Source organism: Akebia trifoliata, unplaced genomic scaffold (assembly GCF_017979445.1).
Source record: "Akebia trifoliata isolate Shusen 1 unplaced genomic scaffold, ASM1797944v1 Contig00665_ERROPOS1100000+, whole genome shotgun sequence".
NCBI lineage: Eukaryota > Viridiplantae > Streptophyta > Magnoliopsida > Ranunculales > Lardizabalaceae > Akebia > Akebia trifoliata.
In genome coordinates, this window is record NW_028237137.1 from 1 (window position 1) to 24,145 (window position 24,145).

The 24,145-nt window shown below is 38.0% G+C and overlaps 1 protein-coding gene across 1 annotated transcript; it reads right to left on the reverse strand.

Moving 5' to 3' along the window:
• Window positions 1–729: 729 nt before the first annotated feature.
• On the reverse strand, window positions 730–22,073 carry LOC147381183 (heat shock 70 kDa protein 15-like). The gene is made up of 10 exons (XM_086430740.1): window positions 21,823–22,073; window positions 20,160–21,382; window positions 18,820–19,047; window positions 18,602–18,697; window positions 18,297–18,512; window positions 2,804–2,998; window positions 2,569–2,715; window positions 2,336–2,485; window positions 2,101–2,231; window positions 730–1,321 (listed from the first exon to the last, which is right to left on the reverse strand). The coding sequence occupies exons 2-10, from the start codon at window positions 21,327–21,329 to the stop codon at window positions 1,102–1,104; spliced, it is 2,553 nt and encodes an 850-aa protein (XP_086286866.1). The 5' UTR covers window positions 21,330–21,382; window positions 21,823–22,073; the 3' UTR covers window positions 730–1,101.
• Between the last annotated feature and the right edge of the window lie 2,072 nt (window positions 22,074–24,145).

The window sequence follows — 24,145 nt, forward strand, 5'->3', positions numbered from 1 at the left end:
AAGTTCAACCTGGGATCAGATGCAATATCATAAGCATTCAAAGGAAAAAAGCACTACCCTTTAAACAAAACATTCTCTCTTTACCATGTGCTGAAACCCAAAGAGCAAAGACTCGTGCTAAATGGATGCAAAACCTACGTCGTCTGAATGTGTCTGACATGGCAAGGGCACTGAACCATACATCTTTTTCTTCGGGACACACAAGGAAAAGGAAAAAGATCTACAGTTCTGTGCATTTGCCACGTCAGGCGCATCGCATCGTGTTATCAATTAGTTGAGCAAAGCTTGATCCACCATTTTGAGAAGAATGCTGAAATTGCAAAAAGTATTTACTGCAATTCTACCATTTTGAGAAGAATGCTGAAATTGCAAAAAGTATTTACTGCAATTCTCACAAGTCTAACGTTGGATGTGCACATAACCATAGATGTATTTCCTCGTGATATGAGTAAAAATCATCTACGGTTATGTATGCACGTTCACGACACTTGACTTTTTCGAGAAACAATAAATGCCAGATGTAAGACATGCAACGGGAGAGATTATTTCCAGCTTAAAGAGCAAAGGTCGGGCAGACTTTAGGTTCTAAGCAAAGCTCGACTATAATACGATTAGAACCAACAAGGAAGGTACCTGCCAAGCTTATTAAAAAAAAATGCTTTAATTTAATTACTCAAAAAGTACCTGCAACTTTAAATGAAATAGTTTCAACTGAGGAAGGCCCAAGTATGAATCACTAGAATCATAATATTCCTTTAAGAGGGCAAACAATTAACAATAAAATATCCAAAAATTTAAATAAAAATAAAAATTGAAAAGAGTACCTCAAGAAATGTCAATAGATCACTCTTGAGGAAGAGACATCTAAACACAATAATCTCTCTCTTAAACCCCTTGGGAAAAACCAAAAACCGGATTCTAGAAATCCTTCTCCTAATAATATATATATAAACTGAGGGGGTTGTGTTCTACACACATTCAAACATATATCACCCTTAGATTCCATCATTTATCCTACAAAGACAACACACATATGAACTGAACCTTGGCAGCTTAGGGAGAATTGGGAAAAAAAAGAACCAAAACCCTCTTTTAATGGAATTATGCAGGACTTGGGGCACCCCCAGACTTGTCGGTATCCATTGGCTCTGTAGCAGCAGGTGGAGCGTCATCATTGCCGTCTGCTGTGTTCTCACTGTTGCTGTTCTCATCACCTTGAGTTTGGGGCTCAGTGGACGAAGGAGGTGTTGGAGGAGTTTCGGTAGGTGTAGGAGTCTGCGGCTTCGCTGGCTTGGGTTTCGTCATTATTGGCCTACAAAACCTGTTCCAAGCATATTCTAATTTTTCAATAACTTGATCATAAGCTTGGATGAATCAGAACATTTATCACTCACCCATTTAACTCTAAAATTCTAAAATTAAGATTTTACTCTGAATTCTAAATTAAAAGTTAATATCAATTTTACTGTAACATAGAAGTTGATCACATTTGCACTATAACCTAACTCATGAACTGAAACTTGCGAGCTCTTGAAGAATCAAAAGGGCAAAAAAAAAAAACAATCATCAAATCCAATCACTTCAAGGAAAGGAATAATTCATCAAATCTGATCACTTCAAAGAGAAGAATATGGATGGGCAATGCCACAGGTTTTTTCAATCACTTTAAAATGCATTGATCGACAGTGGAAAAACATACTTATTTTTTAAAACATTTTTAGAACTTGTGATTTGTGCTCTACATCCACATGGCACCCAATCATATTTATGCGATTCACATGGTCCATAAAGTACTTCTGTACAAAAATGCCCTTATCTTTTTGTACTAAAAAACAAAAATGTTGAGGGCATTTTTGAAAATACAAAGTGTGGACAATGCGAACATCCCCATGAGATCTTGGACATTAACAATCCCCATATATATATATATATATATTCGATCCGTGCATTCCCCATATATATAGTCTGCTAGTCACCCATATACAGAGAGAAAGGGACCACAGGAGCAAGCATACAAGCAGTCAAAGAATTTTTATATTTTACCCAAAAAGATAACTTAAAAGAGGATCTAAAGACTGAATTCAATTATTGAATCTGTACCTGTCAAGTGTCTCAGCCTTCCTTTTCACATCAACTGACGACAGCACAGGAGTGGCATACTTGACTAGAGAATCTTGCTGCTGTTTTTTCTCTCTCAACCATGCCTCAGCTTCCACACATTCATTCATAACCTACCAGATAACAGGAGAAAATAATTATCACCAAGTCTGTCACGTTCCAAAATCAGATTTTGGAGAGAGAATCCACACAAATAGCCTCCAAATAATATTATTACCTTCTGTCTTTCAGCCATATCTATGTGCTCAAATTTGGGATCATTAGACATGGCTGCCTCTCTATAACTATTGATGCAATAGATAAGTTGATCAATAGCTGGTCCCCTATTGGAGTACTCCTTGTAACGCTCCTCAATGGGATCACCTTGCTGCAATTTCATTACACTTGGTCAAATACATAATATTGGATCGTTAAAAAACCCAGCCAAGCACCACAGCAAAGAACAATTACCTTTTTAAGCTCATCAAGCTTCGCAACATAGACACCCTTTGTTTCATCCTCACCATCTTCATACAACCAATCCTCCACCTCTTGAAGTTTAGCAATCAACTCTTCCCTCTCAGGTGCAGTTACAAATTCCTGATATTTGTCATGAATCTAGACACAATTTTTTGTGTATGTTAATTTCACTATATGAGCTAATGAATGGTACACAGGATTATTGTAGGCAGGACAGTTAATTTACCTTGTTTCGCATATCATAAACATAGGTTTCCACAGCATTCTTCTTGTCTTTTGTTTCTTCCATGACACGGTCCTGCAGAGCCATTTCAAACTCCTTCTCGACTGCTTTCTGAACATCTGCAGGAATCATTCCGCCATAAACCAACTCTGCAACTGGAACCTTTGTTTTCTTTACCTTCTTTTTTGGAGCCTCGACCTGCAGACCAAGAATTTAGAGGTCAAGAATTTAAACAACAATCTGCTGGGTTGCTCAAACAATATATCGTTACAGAAAGAGTTCACTTCCCACAGCCATTGTACATCATGTACATACAGGGAAAACCAAACCAATAAATGCTAGAGGCATATGACAAGTTCCGCAAATTGCACTGCCTATTCAAAAGATGAGGCCATAGCTCAAGCAATTGGCAATTGACAATTGACCTAGTAACTATTAAAAAATTCATTTTTTTTCTCTAGTCAACTTGAGGTTTGACAAGGGCTTTTAGCCACGTGTGCTTGTTTTAGGCTTTTGATCCACAAGCTTTCAACTTTGGGCCAGGACCACCCATCATCGCAGGTCAGGTCCCCCAAATCATAGCTACCCAACAACCAGAGAGAAATAAGAGAAAGCGATGACTTTATTTTCCCTTTATCCTGGTGTGATTTAAAATGCCAGTACCCCTTCCTAGAGCACCTTTATCCCCCTGGTTCAACTATTGATGCCACCGATTGCCTGCTTCTTCATTCTGACAGGTAATTTTTTCAACCAATGTTCTTCGAGTGGCTTTCAAGAATGTAGAAAAGCTAGGCAGAGTGATTGGTCCAATCAGGTAGGACCTGTACAATGTACATGGACCGTAGTTGGTCGTTGGCGACAACTCTACCAGGGTATTTGATGCAGGACGGTGAGGGGATAAAAAAAAATATGGGGGTTTAGGGAAATTGGTTTAGGATTGGGTATACCCAAAAGGTAAAATGAAAACAATGTTTGTAAGTATGACCACAATCCCAATGAAAATGGTTAAAGGTTTATAGGGTAAGGAAAAGATTAAGGATTAAAAATTAAAGATTTGGCAGAGAAATTAATGAAATAAGGATTAAAGAAAATGGGGAAAAGATTAAGGGTTGAGGTTTCAAGAATCAAGAATCAAGAAAAGTTTCTTAAGAATCATGAATCAAGAAAGGGGTTTCAAGATTCAAGAAAACCAAGAACAAGAAACTAAAAGAAAATCAAGAAAATCAAGAAAAACAAAAAAAAGAAAAGAAAAATAAAGATTAGAAGAAAATAATCCTCACTCAAAAATGGCTTCACACCACACCCACACCTACACTCATTGTTGGGAAGATCAAGCTCAAGCTCTCTTTTTATTCATCATTCTTCATCATTACAAAAAAAAAAAAAAAACACTAATACAATTTCTATAAAGAAAATAAATCTAAAAGTTCTAATCAAACTAAAACACCAAATAAATAACTTAATTTTCGTAACTTTCTCTCCTAATTTTCCAACCCTAATAAAATTAAATAAAAACGAAGTAAAGTTAGTAAACTGCCCCTAAATATTATATTAAGATCATGGGCCGATAAAACATAAAAATAAGCCCAAAAAACATAAAATTAAAACCCTAGAAGAGAAATCTAAATTAAAATTAAAATCTACTCTTCAAGATTTGATGTCCCTATCAATTTCCTCCCTCTAAGATATCTAGGGAATACAATCAAGCTTCCCTTTGCAAATGGCAAGATGCACTATCCTTTTTTACCAATAAATAATATTAATTAACAAAGAAAAAGGGAGGTTGAGAAGACCTACCAATACAAAAGGAGAAAACAAAACTTAAGAGGCAACATCACAAATCGAATCCCCCTGAAGAGAAAGTCCTCAAAAAATAACCTCTTAAAAACAAGACTAGGGGCCAAAAGAAGAGCAAACCAAGGATGGAAGTGATAACTTCTTGAAAAGTATGGTTCCTTCTCTTTAAAGATCCTGTCATTCCACCCAATCCAAACTCCCAAATAAATCGCAAAGTGGCTAAGCTTCCATAAAATTTCAACTGTAAATGAAAAAACTTTGGGCCGCCAACTTTGAAACAACAAAAACACAGACTTGGGAAAACACCAAGTAAATGAAATACAGATAAGACTGAGCCCAAATTTCCCGAACAAAATTGCAGTGAACAAGCACATGATCAATTGCTTTACCACTCATTCTACACAGAGGGAAATTGTTCATAAAAGAAATTTCCCTAGCTATGATATGATTTGGAGTAAGAATCATATCCAAAATAACATAACAAAGAAAGCAACTTTGGAAGGCACCTTTTGATCCTTCAATACTGAGGAAGAAAAAATCTAAACTCCAAGCAGACTCAAGAATAAGATGATTTTAAAATAAAAAAATACCATGCCGAACACAACTCCATTCCCTCAAATATTCCAAAGGAGATAAGAGAAAAATACATAACCAACTGATAACACTAACAACAACATAGACCTCCCAATCATGAAAACTTATTCTAAAGCTAGAATCCCAAGAACCTTAATCCTCAGCTTGGACTAGAAAATCTTGTACATGCAACTTTTTTTCAAAGACAAGGCATATAAAAAGGAAATTGCTTTTGAAACCGAGATTCACCACATAAATGGTCCTTCCAAACACTAACTACCATAGAATTGCCTTGCCTGAACACTCTCTCCGTCCCTGCTATACTTCCCATACTTTGCTTTAATAATCTTCTTCCTAAAACTAAAACGACCATTTTTATTTTTTCTTCTTTTCCTTTTTCCCTTTTTTTTAATGTGAGTGGGGAGGGAGGGAGAGCAAGGCGGGGGGGGGGGGGTAAAAGCTTCCACTTTATTTTTTTTATTTTTTATTTATTGGTAAGCCTGTTTTTAATGAATTCCGTAACTCAGTGCTGCAGGATTTGAACCCAAGTCTCTTGTATCATCACCCAAAGAATTAACCAAGCTAGTTGGCATCTGCGATACAAGCTTCCACTTGACTAAGTGGAATTTGTGATTCTCTTCCTTGTTCCATTAAAAGTCTCTAACAAGCTTATCTAAACACGATCTCACACTTCTAGGCATGATTTGAAGTAGATCGGGATGCTTGCTAGGAAGGGTACTTTTCACTAGGGTCATTTTTCCTCCTTTAGAAACATACCTTTCATAATTGAAGCTAGTATACCCACTCTTTCAATCATCAGATCCTAGAAGTTGAAGTCCTATAAGATGCCATAAGAGGAGGGCCTAAGCAAGAAGTTGGATGGGAATCAACCTATTCTAAGCATTGTAATAAAATAAACATTAGACATTGAACCAACTCTATAAACCTTACTTTTACTAAGGTTGACCAACAAACCCAGGTTTGCCTCAAAGCAACATAGAAGACCTCCAAAGAATTGTATTTGATTTACTTAATAGAAAAGGAAGCCCAGGGTAACATTGACAAACTGGAGATGCAACACCATAAGGCCCCCTTCCTTAATAAGAAACCACTCAAAACATCCACACTGTTATCCGTGATAGTTTTCCTTTAATTTAGTTCCTCTGAGGTTATGTCTATTTATGTTCATGTCCTATTGTCTTTCCCTATTTACTATGGAACTTATATAAACAAGTTATGAGGAGAAATAAAGAATTAATTTTTCTAGAATTTCCTTTCTCTTCTTTTTTTATCTTCTCTAAACCCTAGGTCAAATTTCTACATGGTATCAAAGTTTTGGTGACGACCGAGAAGATCGATTAGAGTTTTGAAACCCCTTTGTAGCCCTAGGGCTGTAGCAAGCCAGTAGCTACCATCTAGGTGCTACCGCAGATCCTCCAGTAGCATCCTAGGTTTGCCGCAAGACGGCAAACACCTCCTAGGGGTGCCGCAAGTCAGCAGCAACCCACCTAAGGGTTGCCGCACATCAGTAGCCACCTCCCAGGGGCTGTCACACCACCTCAACCACCTCCTAGGATTGCCTCCAGTCACCTAGGGCCTTTTCTTTCATCAAGAATGTGATGATAAATTCCTATCTTAGGTTCTACGTGGTTTGTTAGTGGTTTCGAATAATTTCTAGTGTGATCTGGATCTTTTGTGAGTAGTTTATTTCTCCAAAGTCATGTCAGAACTAACTTTAAGATAGTCTACCAATAGTGATTTTGGATCCACGCAAGTCAGAGATGAAAATCCAAACCTCCAGATCACCACAGTCCAACTCGATGGCATAAACTACCTGGAGTGGGCTCAATATGCAAAACTACCATCCATGGAAGACAGAAGGCAAGCTATTTGAATGGGAAAGAGAAACAACCTAATATCTCATATCCTAAATATGACCAATGGGATGCTGAGAGCGCTTTAGTTATGTCTTGGTTGTTGCATTCAATGCAATCATATTAGAAGAGGATATCTTTTCTTGAAAATCACACAACAGATTTGGGAATTAGTGACTCAAACTTACTCTCAAGCTTAGAATAGTGCTAGAATCTAATAGTTTGAACAAAATATATCGCATCTCAAACAGGGGAAGACATTGTCAGGCTACTTTTCTGAATTGCATAGCATGTGGGAAGAGCTCAATCACTATTTACCCTTCAATTGAAAAGCCCTAAAGATTGTGCACAATACAACAAACATGTTGAGACATGTCACACCTTCTAGTTTCTCGTTGATTTGAATCTCGAGTTTGAGATGATTAGAATTTAGATTCTAAACAGAGATCCCCTACCTCCTTTGAACACTATGTACTCTCATATTCAAAGTGAGGAGAGTCTACACATGATTATGGGACATCTGGACATTCCTGTGAGTGATAGATCTGTCATAACAGCTTAGACAAGGAAAAAGACAAACTTCAAGAGTAAAAGAGTTTGATAAATCCACTCGGGTACCCAATAGCAGAGAGCGGCCGAAGTGTGATCACAGTGGCAAATTTAGGCATATTTGAGCAAAGTGCTGGGATTTGATAGGCCGTCTTGATTCATTTCAACCTAAGGGTCGATCTTCCTCAACTCATCATACTTTCAATGCTGACATACTAGATAATTCCCCGAGTTTTGAGATACCATCTCAAGCAGTATATGCATCATTCTCTGTGGAGGATATTAATCGTTTGAGGGCTTTATTGAATGGTTCCACTGCGGCTTCTTCCTTCGTACACACAGGTACTCCTACCATTGCTCATCATGTTTCCTCATCTCACTCCAGCTCTTGGATTCTTGATTCAGGAGCTTCAGGTAACATGGCAGATAAGTCGTCTTTCTTTCAGTCCTATAACCCTGTTCAAGCAAGGACAAGGTCTGCCTAGTTGATGGTTCCTTATTATCCATAGCCAGTAAAAGAACCATCAAGGTTCCTCATAGTTTTCTTTTTTCCAATGTTTTACATGTTCATAATCTCACTACTAATCTTGTGTTTGATAGTAATATTACAAAAAATCTAAATTACAATATTACTTTTTTTTTCTTTCATTGTGTCTTTCAGGATTTGACAACGAAAAAGGTGATTAGTAGTAGCTGTGAAACAGATGGCCTATACCTTCCCAACTTCTCAACACATTTCACATGCCCATGCTTCTCAGAGTAATAGTAGTAAAGTAGTCAATAAATCTTGAATAATGCGGTGGCAAATTTGATTCGGTTATGTTTCTTTTTAGTATTTACAGCGTCTATTTCCTTCTTTGTTTCAGTCTATGTCATTGTCAGAGTTACAGTGTGAAGTTTGTCAATTGTCCAAACATTATTGTTCCTCTTATCTAACAAGTGTAAATAAAATAAGTTCATTTTTATTTTCTCTTGTGCATTCTAATGTTTGGGGTTCATTCCCTATTACTTATTTGTTGAGTTTTCATTATTTTGTTACCTTTATAGATGATTATAGCAGATGTACGTGGGTACACTTAATGAAAACAAAAGATGATGTCTTCTATATTTCAAGATTTTCATGCGATGATTCTAACATAATTTGGAGTAAATATCAAAATCCTTCGTTTAGATAAGAGAGGAGAGTATACCTATGGGGGCTTGAAATTTTGTGCTACTCAAGAGATAGAACAACAAACTTCATGTGCTTCTACACCCCAACAAAATGATATTGTCGAAAGGAAAAATTGTCACTTGTTGGAATTAGGAAGAGCTTTGTTGATTGGGATGAACGTTTGTAAGCATATCTGGCCTGAAGCAATTCTTGTTGCATGTTACATTATCAATCGTACTCTCTCTAGTGTCATGAACTTCCAACCCCCTCTGTTGTTCCTTTCTTCTGATCGTCCTTTGTTTCATGTGGTTCCACGAGTATTTGGTTGTATATATTTTGCTCATATATTCAGTCTTACTCGCACTAAACTTGAACCTAAGGCATTGAAGTATGTGTTTTCCTGATGGTCCTTTGTTTCTTGATTATTCTAATTCTTAGAAGGGTTATAAATATTATTATCCACCTACTCCTCGTCGATTAGTTACAATGGACATCACATTCTTTGAAGAACGGTGTTATTTTCCTAGCCCTGATCGACAATCTTTTCAGGGGGAGTGGTTTCTTCCATCCACTAATCATGAGTCGCTTCTGGAGTCAACTTTCCCCGTTTTACTACCTCTGCCAATTTATTCTAGAATCTACAGGAGAAACCATGCAACCAACATCAATGCCTAATTCTAATCTGTTTGAACTCATTGTTTAGGACCGTAATCATCGTTGCATGAAATTGTATGACAAAATCATTCGATGTGTTTTCTTGGGATACTCAACTATGTCGAAGGAGTATCATTGTTATGATCTTGTTTCTCATCATGATATCCATTATCTTAACGTCACTTTTTTCGAAAATGTGACATTTTTGTGCCTCATCTTCTTTGCATTCTTTGGTCTTCACTTCATCTTCGCCAAAGCTTCAAGTTTACTCTCATTGTCTGCGCCCCTCTCCAGCCTTGCCAACCTCCAACTTGGACTCAGGTATCTCATCTCTTATCCCTATTCCCATCCTTCTTGTTTTCGATTTTAACTTACATATTACACTTCGCAAAGGTAGGCAGAGCTGTGTTACTAATCACCCTATTGCCCAGTTTGTTTCCTATCAGGGCCTATCTCCTTATCAGGCCTACCTTACTACCACTGCTGTCATTTGAGTTCTCCGTTCTACTTCAAAAGCTCTATGAGACCCTTAGTGAATTACAATCATGACTACTGAGATGAATGCTTTGCAAAAGAATTATACATGAGAGCTTGTTCATCTTCCTTCTGGGGAGTGGACTGTCAAGTGTAAATGAGTTTTCACTGTTGAGTATCTTGTGGATGGGACCGTTGATCGATACAAGACCCGCCTAGTTGCCAAGGGATTTACACAGACTTCAAAAAAGAATTTTGATACTACATTTGCTCTTGTAGCTAAGCTTACTATCGTCCGCCTACTCATTTATTTGACTGCATATCACTCTTAGCCTCTTAACCAACTAGAAGTGAAGAATGTATTTATGAATGGTGATCTAACTGAAGTCATTTATATGGACCCCTTCCTAGGTTTCCTCTTCAGAGGAATATTCTAGGAAGGCATGTCGCATTCTCAAATCTTTGTATGGGTTAAAGCAATCTCCCTGAGCCTGGTTTCAGCATTTTCCTGTGGTCATTTTATCTATGAAATTCTCCAGATGCCACTCAGATCATACATGTTTTGTTTGTCGAGGATTCGATGGTCATTGTTCTATTTTTTTGATTTATGTGAATGATATTGTCTTTATGGGAATGATGCTCAATGGATTGCCAAGGTAAAGATGATATTGGGTCGTGCTTTTGAAGTTAAAGACCTAAGCCCTCTTAAGTATTTCTTGGGAATAACAGTGGCTTGCTCTCGCTGTGGTATTTTGCTATCTCAACGCAAATACACATTGGATCTTCCTCTCCTATGGATCAAAATCATCGTATTCATGTTGAATCTGACAACCTTTTATCTGATCCTTCTTCTTATATTAGACTCGTGGGTCGTCTGATTTATCTGACTAACACTAGACCGGATTTGACTTCTGCGGTTAGTGTGGTCAGTCACTTCATGCATGCTCCATGCACTTCTCATCTTGATGTCGTTTATTGCATCCTTCGCTATTTGAAGTCGCGTCATGACCTTGGTCTTTTTTATTCGACCACTACTCAACCCCATCTATCTTGCTTCACTGACGTTGATTATGCTGGTTCTATCATGGATATAAGATCTACATCTAGTTTCTATACTTTCCATGGCAGTAACCTGATTTCACGAAAAAATAAGAAACATTGTGTGGTTTCTCGCTCTTCTGTTGAAGTTGAATGCCAAGCTATGAACCTTGGCATGTGTGAGCTTATTTGGTTTCAATCTTTATTGACGGAGCTAGGATTTCATGTTTCTAATTCCTCCACTCTGTTCTACTACAACAAGTCTACCATTATGCTTGCTTTTGACTCTGTTATTCACGAGAGAACCAAACATATAGAGGTTGACGTTTAGTTTCTTAAGGAAAAAGTTTGATCTAGTGCTATTCAAACAGTATTTGTATCTTCTTCATATCAGCTCGCCGACATGCTTACGAAGTCTATTGGTCCTTCTGTTATTAACTCTCATCTTGTCAAGTTGAGCTTAGTTGATATATTTGCACTAGCTTGAGGGGGAGTATTGAAATGTCTTATTTTCTTTATTTTATGTTTTTCTTTATGTAAGGGCATTTTATATCCACACTTTTTATCCTTTTAGTATAAATATCTTGGCAAGCTCTCATCAAGACTTGACTATTATTCTCTCATAATTCTTCCAAGTCAAACAACCTGAAACATTGTGAAATACTCTTAACCATCCTCCGAAGGCCCCAAACATCCAAAACCATTGCCTTAAAAGTTGTGTTAATGACCTCTAAGATTGTTTCCCCCCAAACCATCCTACTTCTTACAAGTAAGTGTTCCAACTAACCAAGTGACAAACATAGTGTTAATGACCACTAAAGATTATTTCCCCCCAAACCATCCTACTTCTTAGAAGTAAGCATTCCAACTAACCAAGAGATAAACACATCATTCCCTAGGACACTCCTACTTAGCTTATCCAATCACTTCACCAATGCACATCTGATGTATTCAAGGATATATATAAGACAGGTAGGCTACATAGCATGCTCCTGATCAAGACCTATCAGACATATACCAAGATTTCCAAGTGATCGGCCTCTAACCAAATCCTTATTTACAAACCCTATTAATTGATTCGTTTTTCACCATATGAAAGTGTAGAAGAATCCGGAAATTTGATCTCATAGAATCAAGAAAATAGGATATTCTTCTTGATTATTCTTGATTACTCTTAACTTTCTAGAATATTATTGTAATGTTCTACAATAGGATAGTTGGTTTATTATTCTAGAATATTCTTGAAGTTCTAGATTATTCTTGTAATAGGATAGTTGGTCTATAAATACCACTATTGGGGCATTTGTAATGATCATCCAAGAATTCTCAATAAATTCAATTTTTCTACATGGTATCAGAGCACTAGGTTCTGATCTAGGGATTACCTATGGCGGGTCAAAATCCGTGGAAGACGGCTTTAACCGGTGCGACTAGTAAGGACTCAGTGGTGTCAGGGGAAAGCACCACAAGTCCGAACCTGAACTCCTCCATCTCATTTAGTGGTTCAGAAGGGTCCACGAATTCGTTCCAATTAAATATCCACTGTCTAAATGGAAAAAACTACACGGAATGGTCGCAAATCGTTCGTTTGATTTTGGAAGGCAAGGGGAAACTTGGATATCTGACAGGAGAAGTGACAAAACCTGCCGATGTAGATTCGACTCTCAAGACCTGGAAATCAGAAAATTCTTTGATTATTGCGTGGTTAGTGAACTCAATGGAACCCGCAATTGGCAAGCCCTTCATGTTCCTGCCGACGGCCAAAGATGTTTGGGAAGCAGTCAGGGATACGTATTCCGATCTAGAAAATTCTTCGCAGATTTTTGGTTTAAAATCCAAACTTTGGCACGCGAAACAGGGTGACCGAGATGTAACCTCCTACTACAACGAGTTGATGGCATTGTGGCAGGAGTTAGACCTCTGTTATGATGATGTCTGGGAGTGTGCGAATGATAGTGTCCGGTTCATGAAACGACAGGAGAATGATCGTGTATTTATGTTCTTAGTAGGACTTAACAAAGAATTAGACGAGGTGCGGGGCCGAATTTTAGGGAAAACTCCTCTGCCAACAATTCGTGAGGCCTTCTCAGATGTTCGGAGAGAAGAAGCACGGCAGAGTGTGATGCTTAACAACAAATCGGTTCCTAGTACTACTAACTCGGAAGTAGAAAGTTCTGCCCTTGTAACTCGAGATTTTCAGGAGGAGGTGAAGAAGGATGGTAAGCGTTCTGAACGGTCATGGTGCAATCACTGCAAACGTCCGTGGCACACACGGGAAACCTGTTGGAAAATTCATGGCAAGCCTCAAAACTGGAAGAAGAAGTCTGGTGGAGCGGGGCGTGCACTTCAGGCCAGTGTCTCGGATCAAGAGCAGCAGTCTTCTTCAAATTCGTTTCCTTTCACCAAGGAGCAGATAGACCAACTGTACAAGATTCTCGAGTCTCAGAAAAATCCTACTTGTTCTTTGGCTCAAAAAGGTAATTACCTGAAAACAGCTCTCATTGGTGTCAACCCTGATCGCACCTGGATCATCGATTCAGGTGCAACCGATCATATGACAGGATTGTCAAATCTTTTTTCTTCGTATAATCCTTGTGCAGGTAATCAGAAAATTAAGATTGCAGATGGCTCTCTTTCAGCCATTGCAGGAAAATGTTCTATTATAGTATCTCCATCACTCACTCTTCACGATGTTCTTCACGTTCCCAAACTTTCCTGTAATCTTTTGTCTGTCAGCAAGCTAGCCCGTGATCAAAATTGTCAAACTAATTTTTTCCCAACTCATTGTGTGTTCCAGGATTTGACCTCGGGGAGGATGATTGGCAGTGCTAAACAAGTGGAGGACTCTACTTCCTTGATGATGGATCTGAATCGAGGCGACAATCTCAACAAATAAGTTCCTGCTTTGAATCTATTTCTGTTTCCAATAATAATATTATGTTATGGCATTTAAGATTAGGTCATCCAAGTTTCAAATATTTAAAACATTTATTTCCTAAGTTGTTTGGCAATAAAGATCCATCTATATTTCATTGTGAAATATGTGAATTTGCAAAACAACACCGTACATCTTTTCCTTCACAACATATAAACCATCAAAACCTTTCACTATTATTCACAGTGATGTTTGGGGTCCTAATAAGATAAGTACACCTTCTAGCAAGAGATGGTTCATCACATTTACGGATGATCATACTCGACTCTGCTGGGTGTATTTATTAAAAGAAAAATCAGAGGCCGAACGCGTTTTTAAAAATTTTTACAATATGGTGCAGACTCAATTTCAAACTAACATACAAGTTTTCAAGAGTGATAATGGGAAAGAGTATTTTAACACGACTTTGGAAAAAAAATTTCTTGAAAAAGGAATAATTCATCACAGTTCTTGCATCGATACACCCCAACAGAATGGTGTTGCAGAAAGAAAAAATAAACATCTGTTGGAGGTGGCTCGTGCATTACTTTTTACAACTAAAGTTCCCAAGTATCTATGGGGAGAGGCTGTTTTAACTGCTGCGTACTTAATAAACAGAATGCCCTCCAAAGTTTTACAATTTCGAACTCATTTCCAAGTTTTCACAAATTGTTTTCCAACTACTAGACTTTCTGCTGATCTACCTCTAAAAATATTTGGTTGTACGGTTTTTGTTCATGAACATCGAAAAATTGGAAAACTTGAGCCCAGAGCTATAAAATGTGTCTTCATTGGTTACTCCCCAACTCAGAAAGGCTATAAATGTTTTGACCCGATATCGAAAAAATGTTTTGTCACAATGGATGTTACATTTTTTGAAAAACAACCATATTTTAAGGATATTCATCTTCAGGGGGAGATTTTTAAGGAAGATTCATTTAACTCGGGCAATGTTTTTCTCTCAGATGATGTGTTTCTCTTGCAAGAATCTGAGTCTAGTATCTCTGCACCTACAGTAAATGGCCAAGATTCATTCCTTGAAAATCCTCCTATTATGAGTGATGTTTCCCCTGAGTCTAGACCTACATTTGAAAAACAATTTAAAAATCAGAATTCTGAACAACAAATTTTGGAAACCGAAAATAAGGAACAACCTACTATAATGTCACAACATGATAATAGATTCAAGGATGGTGACCGAACTTGGAAAGGGATTGTTTACTTGAAGAAGAATCATAAGAAAAGGAAAGACGAATTGACTCTACAGCACAGCCATGATTCTGAACCAAGGACGAATCAACAATCTGAGTCTGTTACAGGTAATTCTCTTTCTCTTTCCAACAGTCAGTCTAAGCCTTCTGATTTAGACATTCCTATAGCTCTTCGTAAAGGGGTTAGATCTTATACTAGTCATCCACTGTCTAAATTTGTATCATACTCGAAATTGTCATCATCTCTTGCTGCTTTTTTACCTCTCAATTGTCCAGTGTAGAAATTCCTAATAGTGTATAGGAGGCTCTAAAGTTCCAAAGTGGAAGGAAGCAGTACTTGAAGAGATGAAAGCTCTTGAGAAGAACAATACTTGGAGTGTTGAGGCATTGCCAGCTGGGAAGACCACTGTGGGTTGTAAATGGGTCTTCACTGTGAAGTACAACTCTGATGGTTCAGTGGAAAGATACAAGGCTAGGTTGGTGGCAAAGGGATTCACCCAGACATATGGCATTGATTATTCTGAGACTTTTGCTCCTGTTGCAAAATTAAACACGGTGAGAGTACTTTTATCTATTGCTGCTAATCTGGACTGGCCCTTGCAACAACTAGATGTGAAGAATGCCTTCCTCAATGGTGACTTGGAGGAAGAAGTGTACATGGATAGTCCGCCGGGCTTTGAAGAGAAGTTTGGCTCAAGAATATGCAAACTAAAAAAGTCCCTGTATGGTCTCAAACAATCTCCAAGGGCTTGGTTTGAGAAGTTCACACAGTCTGTCAAAAAACAAGGATATTCTCAAGGACAAGCTGATCATACCTTGTTTTTCAAGTTTTCTCATGAAGGAAAGGTTGCTGTGCTAATAGTTTATGTTGATGATATTATTCTCACAGTTGATGATGTGATCGAAATAGAGAGATTGAAGAAGAGCCTTGCTTTAGAATTCGAAATCAAGGATTTGGGAGCACTAAGATATTTCCTTGGCATGGAAGTTACTCGTTCAAGGAAAGGAATCGTTGTCTCTCAACGAAAGTATATTCTTGATCTTTTGAAGGAAACCGAGTTAAGTGGTTGCAGACCGGCTGAGACTCCCATGGATCCCAATGTAAAACTTTGGGAAGAGGGAAGTGTTCCTGTTGATACTGGTAGATACCAGAGATTGGTTGGAAAACTAATCTATTTATCTCATACTCGACCGGATATTGCCTTCTCTGTCAGTGTTGTTAGTCAATTTATGCACGCACCTTATGAAGAACACCTCGAGGCGGTCTACCGAATTTTGAGATATTTAAAGTCTACTCCTGGAAAAGGTCTGTTTTTCAAAAAGACAAATCAAAGGAGTGTTGAGGTATTTACTGATGCAGATTGGGCAGGTTCAGTGAATGACAGGAGATCTACTTCAGGGTATTGCACCTTTTTGTGGGGAAACTTGGTTACCTGGCGAAGCAAGAAGCAAAATGTTGTTGCCAGAAGTAGCGCAGAGCTGAGTTTAGAGCAATGGCTCAAGGGATCTGTGAGGTATTGTGGATATACAGAATCCTCGAAGAACTCAAGATGACTGTGGAACTTCCTCTGAAGCTGTACTGCGACAATAAGGCTGCAATAAGTATTGCTCACAATCCTGTCCAGCATGATAGGACGAAGCACATTGAGATTGATCGACATTTCATTAAGGAAAAAATTGAAGCTGGAACTGTTTGCTTGCCGTTTGTGCCTTCTAGTCAGCAAACAGCCGACATCTTGACTAAGGGGCTTGCTAGACCTAACTTTGAACATCTGATAAGCAAGTTGGGCATGATTGACATCTATGCATCAACTTGAGGGGGAGTGTAGAAGAATCCGGAAATTTGATCTCATAGAATCAAGAAAATAGGATATTCTTCTTGATTATTCTTGATTACTCTTAACTTTCTAGAATATTCTTGTAATGTTCTACAATAGGATAGTTGGTTTATTATTCTAGAATATTCTTGAAGTTCTAGATTATTCTTGTAATAAGATAGTTGGTCTATAAATACCACTATTGGGGCATTTGTAATGATCATCCAAGAATTCTCAATAAATTCAATTTTTCTACAGAAAGAAATTCTAAACTATGCACATCATTCCCTAAGACACTCCTACTTAGCTTATCCAACCACTTCACCAATGCACATCTGATGTATTCAAGGATATATGTAAGACAGGTAGGCTACATAGCATGCTCCTGATCAAGACATATCAGACAAATACCAAGATTTCCAAGTGATCGGCCTCTAACCAAATCCTTATTTACAAACCCTATTAATTGATTCGTTTTTCACCATATGAAAGAAATTCTAAAGTATGAAAGAGAACTTTAGAGGCGAGCTTCTTTCAACTAACTGAACTACGTCGATAATACTCAAGTACAATGATGTAATTCAGGCACTAGGAAAACTCTAACTATGCATGACCAAATTTTCAAGAATAAACAAAAATAATTGAAAAACAATACCCAAGAAAACTATAACGTAGAGGAATAATTTTACAAGACCAAATAATAGAAATAAAAAAATACAACAAAGATAGGATTTAAAGGCAGAAAAGGACATTTCTTTGTCATCTGCCAATGAGTTTATGGTGATATGTGAAACTACTCACTGAAAAAACAGCTTTTAAATTTTGGGGGGGGGGGGGTGTTTTGGAATAGTGTAGCAACAAATAAAGATAATTTCTATGGAATTCGTTTAGCCAACCCCAAATCCTTGGGATAGGGCTTTGATGATGATGATTGTAAGGAAAAGGTAATTATGAAAACTATCAAACAAAGAGAAAAGACTAAAAATTATGGTGCAACTAGGCTGGATTCTGGGCAATCGAGTTGATGAACTGAGCCCAGCCAAAATTTGGGTTTGGGGTTGCATTAGGCAAAAACCACCAAACCTAAGAATACCCAATCTATTTATGTGAGGTATGTGACAGGCTATACAATTTATGATACATCAAATCACAATTCTCTTATGCTAAACATTCAAACAATCTTCTTCCGTTCATTTGCTCAGGCTCCAACTGGAAGCTGAGTACCAAGGGTAGTGCAAGACATTTCAGGACCAAAATAAGGTTTGAGTTGGTCGTGGGTCAAGTATTTTGATGGTCAGTCTAGGCCTCAAGATGTTTCCCAGCCCAATGAGCCCAACTTGGAACACAAACCAACCAGCAATATCATAAAATATAACAAAAGCAGCCCACAACATAAACCCACACACATATACACATTGTATAACAGCAAGATTTGTTTTCACCTTGATATCGGTTTCCATCTGCACGGGCTTGTCTCCAGACTCGGATGAACCATTATCAACTACAGAAGAATCAGTGGTACCTTTAACATCTTGCATATCAATTTCACCAGTTCCATCAGTACCTACGTTATTTGGAGCATCATCAGTGTCCATCTTTGTAGCTTCTTTTGCTGGTTCTTTCACGACTGGAACCTCAACTTCTTCCTCTTCCAAAAGCTGAATCAACCAATTAAAGAGCAATCATCCATAAAGAACAAAAAATGTCTTCAAACAGAAGTTAAATTCAAGTGTAAGTCTAAACTTACTGTTGCTTCCTCAATAGAGACACTACCATGGAGATTCAGTCGAACTTTAACTTTAACTTTCGCACGCTCACCTTTTGTGGATTGGAATGGTCCAATCTGCCGAGAAGATTCAGAAGAAAAGTGACATAAGAGGGGAAAAAAGAGTTTGAAAATACAGAATGCAGAAGATGCAAAGTAAATGTTACTGTAGGGTTTATAACTAATAGCAAATTAGTTACCGTGTATGTGCTAATCTTTGCAGGTGCTTGCAATTCACTCACATCAGCATACAAAACATCAACTGTGAATGTTCCTGGCCTGTAGAATGTCAAAGCCTTGATACTAGGTACAGGATTTCCTTTGGGGAAGACAATAGTGCTTTGTTGGTGATCCACTGCTCCATTCTGAGAATCGGCTTCAGAGCTTTTCCAGGACAAGGCAATTGGGGAGGGAAAGCTCTCATTGACCTTAAGAACATGTATAAGACATCATTAAAATCAGGCAGTAACACAATAGTCAAAAGAGAGCAAGTTCACAACTGGACAACAATTTTAAAAACCTTATTACTACTTGTTTCCACTCGAGGGTATCAATTTTTATAATCCATTAAATTGTTCCAATGAAATTATAAAGTAAATTGTCAATATTCCAAACACATGATCGAGCCTGTGTATCATGCCTAAATCACCCCGGGTGGACCTTCAATGTCAACTATAGAGTGGTGCAGAACAAACTTCCAAAGAGTAGGCTACTTGAAAAGAATAATAACTGAAGCAAACTTCTAACAAACACAAGTGCAAATAAAAATTAACAAATAAATAAAGCACCAGCCGCCAGGTAGAGAAGATTTTTGTGTAAAGCACCCATGCAGAAGAGCATACAAGAGAATACAAATAAATGCTGTACTGAAATCAAAAATGAGGGTTGGGGGTCAGACTTTAAGAAAGACCAAGGACAACTCTAGCTTTAAGCCACCTTTATAACACTTTGAGAACACCTCCAGAAGAAGTCAGTCAACATGAAAAAGACAATTGGTATAACACTTTGTTACCTGATTCAAGGGTTCGCCCAGTTCGAATTCAGGTTCACAGTTCGTGATTTGCCACTTGAGAATGAACCCAGTTCATAGGAGTAGACAGAGATGAGGGCATTTAAAGGTCAAAGGGGCATGCCATCAGGTTGAAATTTTAAGGGAATATCTCAAATGTAATCAAAAGTGTGGAGAAGGATGTAAAAAAATGAAGGTAAAATGCAGTTCCTTTGGTTTGCTGCATTTCACAAACCGAGAGCCAACCGTACCGCTAACCGGTTCGTTTCGAACTGGTTTGCAGTTCGGTACCTTACCAACAAAATGGGTAACCTGGTATAACTATATGAAAGCATGCTATCAACATAGGTATAGTAATCTGAGCGGAAATGCCATAAAATTTTAGGGAAAGTCGATGAGTTTCTTCAACAAATACAGCACATAACCCCCGATTAAGCCTTCGGGCCTTTCTGGTGGGCGGTCTGCCTAACCCCGATTAATTTCCGGAAAAAAAAAAAAAAGGAGACTAACATAAAAGTGTGAAAGTTTTACCTGAAACTCCCGCACTTTGAAAGTGGGACTAAGAATTGCACATTGGAGAGCACAGCCTCGAGCAACACATTCACTCGCATTCATGGTGCGCCTTGGTTCCTTCCCAAAAAACTCGGTCAATATCCTAATGATTGCTGGAACACGAGAGCCCGAACCAACAACCTCAACTGAATGGACATTCTCAACCGAAAGCCCAGCATCCAAAAGAGCCTTCTCCAAAGGACCCTTCACACGTTCCAAAATTGGTATACTTATCTGCTCAAACTCCTCCCTCTTAATAATTCCCCTCACATCTTTCTCATCCATTAAACACTCTATGCTCATAGGCGCCACTGGATTCGCACTAAGCATCTTTTTCAACTTCTCACACGAAGCCCGAAGTCTAAGGCAAGCCCGTGCATTCTGGAACACATCTATCTTGTATTCTTCCTTGAATTTAGCTGCAAAGTGCTGGAACAAAACTTCGTCAAAATCTCTACCACCGAGCGATCGATCGAATGCATGAGCCAATATTTTCAATTGGCCCTTCTTGAATCCAGCAATGCATACTTGCATGCTTGCATGGCCAATGTCAACAAAAGCAACATTTAATTGATCGTTCTCGGGCAAATCAGTCTTATAAATTCCATAAGCCAAAGCAGTTGCCGTTGTCTCATGTAACAAATGGAGAGGATGCAAACCAGCAATTGTAGCGGCGTCTAAAACCACTCTTCTTTGAAGATCGGTGAAATAAACTGGAATCCCAATACAACAATCAACAACTGCTGCATTCAGATTCTTCTCAGCTATACTCTTCAAATTCGAAAGCACCATTCCTAATACTTGTGTTGGTGTAAAAGCCTTAATTTCTCCCAAGTACCGAACGTGAATTAATGGATAACCATCGGGACCTTCCGTGACAGTAAAAGGCAAGGCCTTTAGATCCCGCTGAAGTTCAGGATCGGAAAATTGCCGACCAATCAAACGCTTAATCTGAGAAATTGAGTTCTTAGGGTTCATCATAGTTGAAGCTGCCCCAGCAGTTCCAATGAAACGTTGCTTATCACCGAAGCAGACAATAGCGGGAGTCTCCCGCTTTGATTCATCATTGAGAACGACATCAATCCCTCGTTGCCGAGCAACAGCAACAATGCAGCTCTCATTACCAAAATCAAAACCAACAACACTCATTTTCCGCTGACGATAACTTTACCAATTGAGAAAATTGAACTACCCCCAACGATCTGAGCATAGATGCATCAGAAATCGCAATTAAATCCGCAGAATTCACAGAAAAATCGAAATCACAAATTAAAAATATTAATATAAGGTGAAAAGTGATTGAATCATGCTGTGAAAGAATGAAAAAATCAATTTTTTTGCATAAGAAAATAAGAAAATTTTATCACAGAATCAGATGTAAATATGAATATGTACAGCATCGTCGCAATAACTCAAGATTTTCTTCTGAATCTCAAATATTTAGAAAAAAAAAAAACTATTACACGTTCAGAGAGATTGATTTATACACAAAAAAATGATCGATCGAGATCAAAAAAGTCCAAAAAACTGCATTAAAATATAAAAGTTCCTGAGAACAAAGATCTGCAACGTTTAAATGGTTTACATCAGTTGAATCGAAGAAGAAAGCAGATCTAAAAAATAGATGTTTTTTCGATTATACCTTGCGATTTGCAAAGCTTCGGCACTAGGTTCTGCAGAGCTTTTTTTCTGAAAATGTTTCGTCGTGGGCGAATGATGAGAGAGAGAATGATATAAAGACGTAGTTCTGGGTGGGGTGAGGTGAGGTGGTTCGCTCTTTTTTCTAGAATCCTCGATTCGAAACTGGAATTTTAGGGTTAAAGAAGAAAAAACCCGATCTGGGTCTACCGTCGTCCCAAGTTTCCAACCATTGGAAGATCCTCCTGATATTCTGGTAATCTCGATGAAAATGGATGATCTGGAATTTAGGAAGACGGTCCAACGTGCCTCACGACAACATTGGGTCATCTAAATCTTTATTTTAAAGTGTATACTAAACTTGTTGGTTGGGCCTCGAAAGATCTTCTGGTCTTTATATATAGGGTAAGGGTGTAAATAACGTCGCATATAGGGCTTTTATTGTTTTAGATTGGGTTGATGCAGCTGTTTTCTGGTTTGCCTGGTGTCAGACACGTTGCATAGGAGAGACAATGCTGCCATGACTAACGACATTGGTGTTTTTTTTATGAATTTTTAAACATAGACTAGTGATAATCTGACCCGAAGATCTTTTCCCTTGAGTATCCCGAAGAAAAGTTCTCTGATTTTGTGCACTTGCCATGTCGATCGAGTACAGATCCAGTGAAAATTTTGAGTTCAGAACGCATCCTTGAATGAAAATGAGACAGATGTCTCGAATCTTGTTTGGTATCCCTAGAATCATGATTGGAGTTAGCAAAAAAGTATTTGAAGTGATAGGAATCAACCCACAAATCATTTCCCTTAGTAGAAAGTTTCTTATTCAAGCATACATCATCAACCCCCTACCTAGAGAATCATTCCCATAAAGTTAAGTAATATTTGTTCTCTCCATCTCAATATAAGAGCGGAATCTATTTTGTATTTTTTTTATAAAAAAAAAAAAAAAGGGAAGTGTTCGGAGGTCTTATAGAGAGCCAAACATTTTTTAAAATAAAGGTTAGAAGATTTGGAATGGGCTGATTTTCTGTGGGGATGATCTCTATGGTGAAAAGATCATTCTCACCAAAAATCAGCTCATTCCGAAATTTCTAACCCTACTTTACAAGTTGAAGGATCGTGGATCGTTCGATTTTTGTAAATCACTTTTGATGGAATTAGAAGTTTTAGAATGGGTTGATTTTTTATACAATGTAAACCCTACATTGAAAATATGTTTGGCACAATGTTTGACTCTCTTTAGGGCCTCCGAAAGCCACCCTTTTATTATAGGTTTTTACAACTAAAATAATTAGTGGATAGATATAGTTAGTTACATTTGAATTTACAAAAGTGGTTTATGGGAGATGAGAATAGACAGAGTGTTGGTGGTTTTATAATTGTAGGAATGTGCCAATCGTGGGTATGCCTCAATCTAAGTTACTTTGAAATGTGAGTCATTATGAATTAATTGTGTCAGTTAACTTAACTAAGCCAACATGAGTTTGGTTATTACACCCTCTCAAGCTAGCAGACCGTGCGCAAATAGTAAGCTTGTCTTAGAGAAATCTGAACCATTGGGAAGACGACATGCCTTTGGTGAAGATGTCTATTATTTGATCATTTGAAGATACAAATCAAACATGACTTTCTCTCGGACGTAGTGATAATCAATTTATGTGTTCTATGTGTGCATGGAAAACCAGATTAGATGCAAGAGAAATAACACTCATGTTATCACACCAAATTAAGGGAACATACTGGAGAAAAATCTTAATGTCACGCAATAGCATGCAAAGCCATGAGATCTTAGTTGTTATGTGAGTGAGACAACAGTATTCAAACTCGGTTGAAGAACATGCAATGGTTGACTATTTCTTGGCACTCCAAGAGATAAGTTTGTGGCCAAAATAAACACAGTAACCACTTGTGGATCGACAATCAATGAGATGACCAGCCCAATCAGCATTACAATATGCTATTAAATGAAGTGGATATGGGCGAAGTTGGATGCCAAATTGAAGTGATCCTTTGAGGGAATGCAATATGCGTTTGACGGTGATCATGTGGTCAGTAGTTGGAGCATGCATAAATTGTCGTACTTGGTTTACAACAAACACAATGTCAGGTTGAGTTAAAAGTGAGATATTGAAACTTGCTAATAATGTTACGATATTTTCTAAGATCAATAAGAGGATCACCTAAATGACAGTTTAGGTTAATATGTGTAGCGACCGGAAATAAAATAGGTTTAGAACCACCCATTCCAGTACAATTCAAGTTAATATGTGTAGTAAGAGGATCACCTGAATGACGGTTTAGGTTAATGCGTGTAGTGACCGGAGATG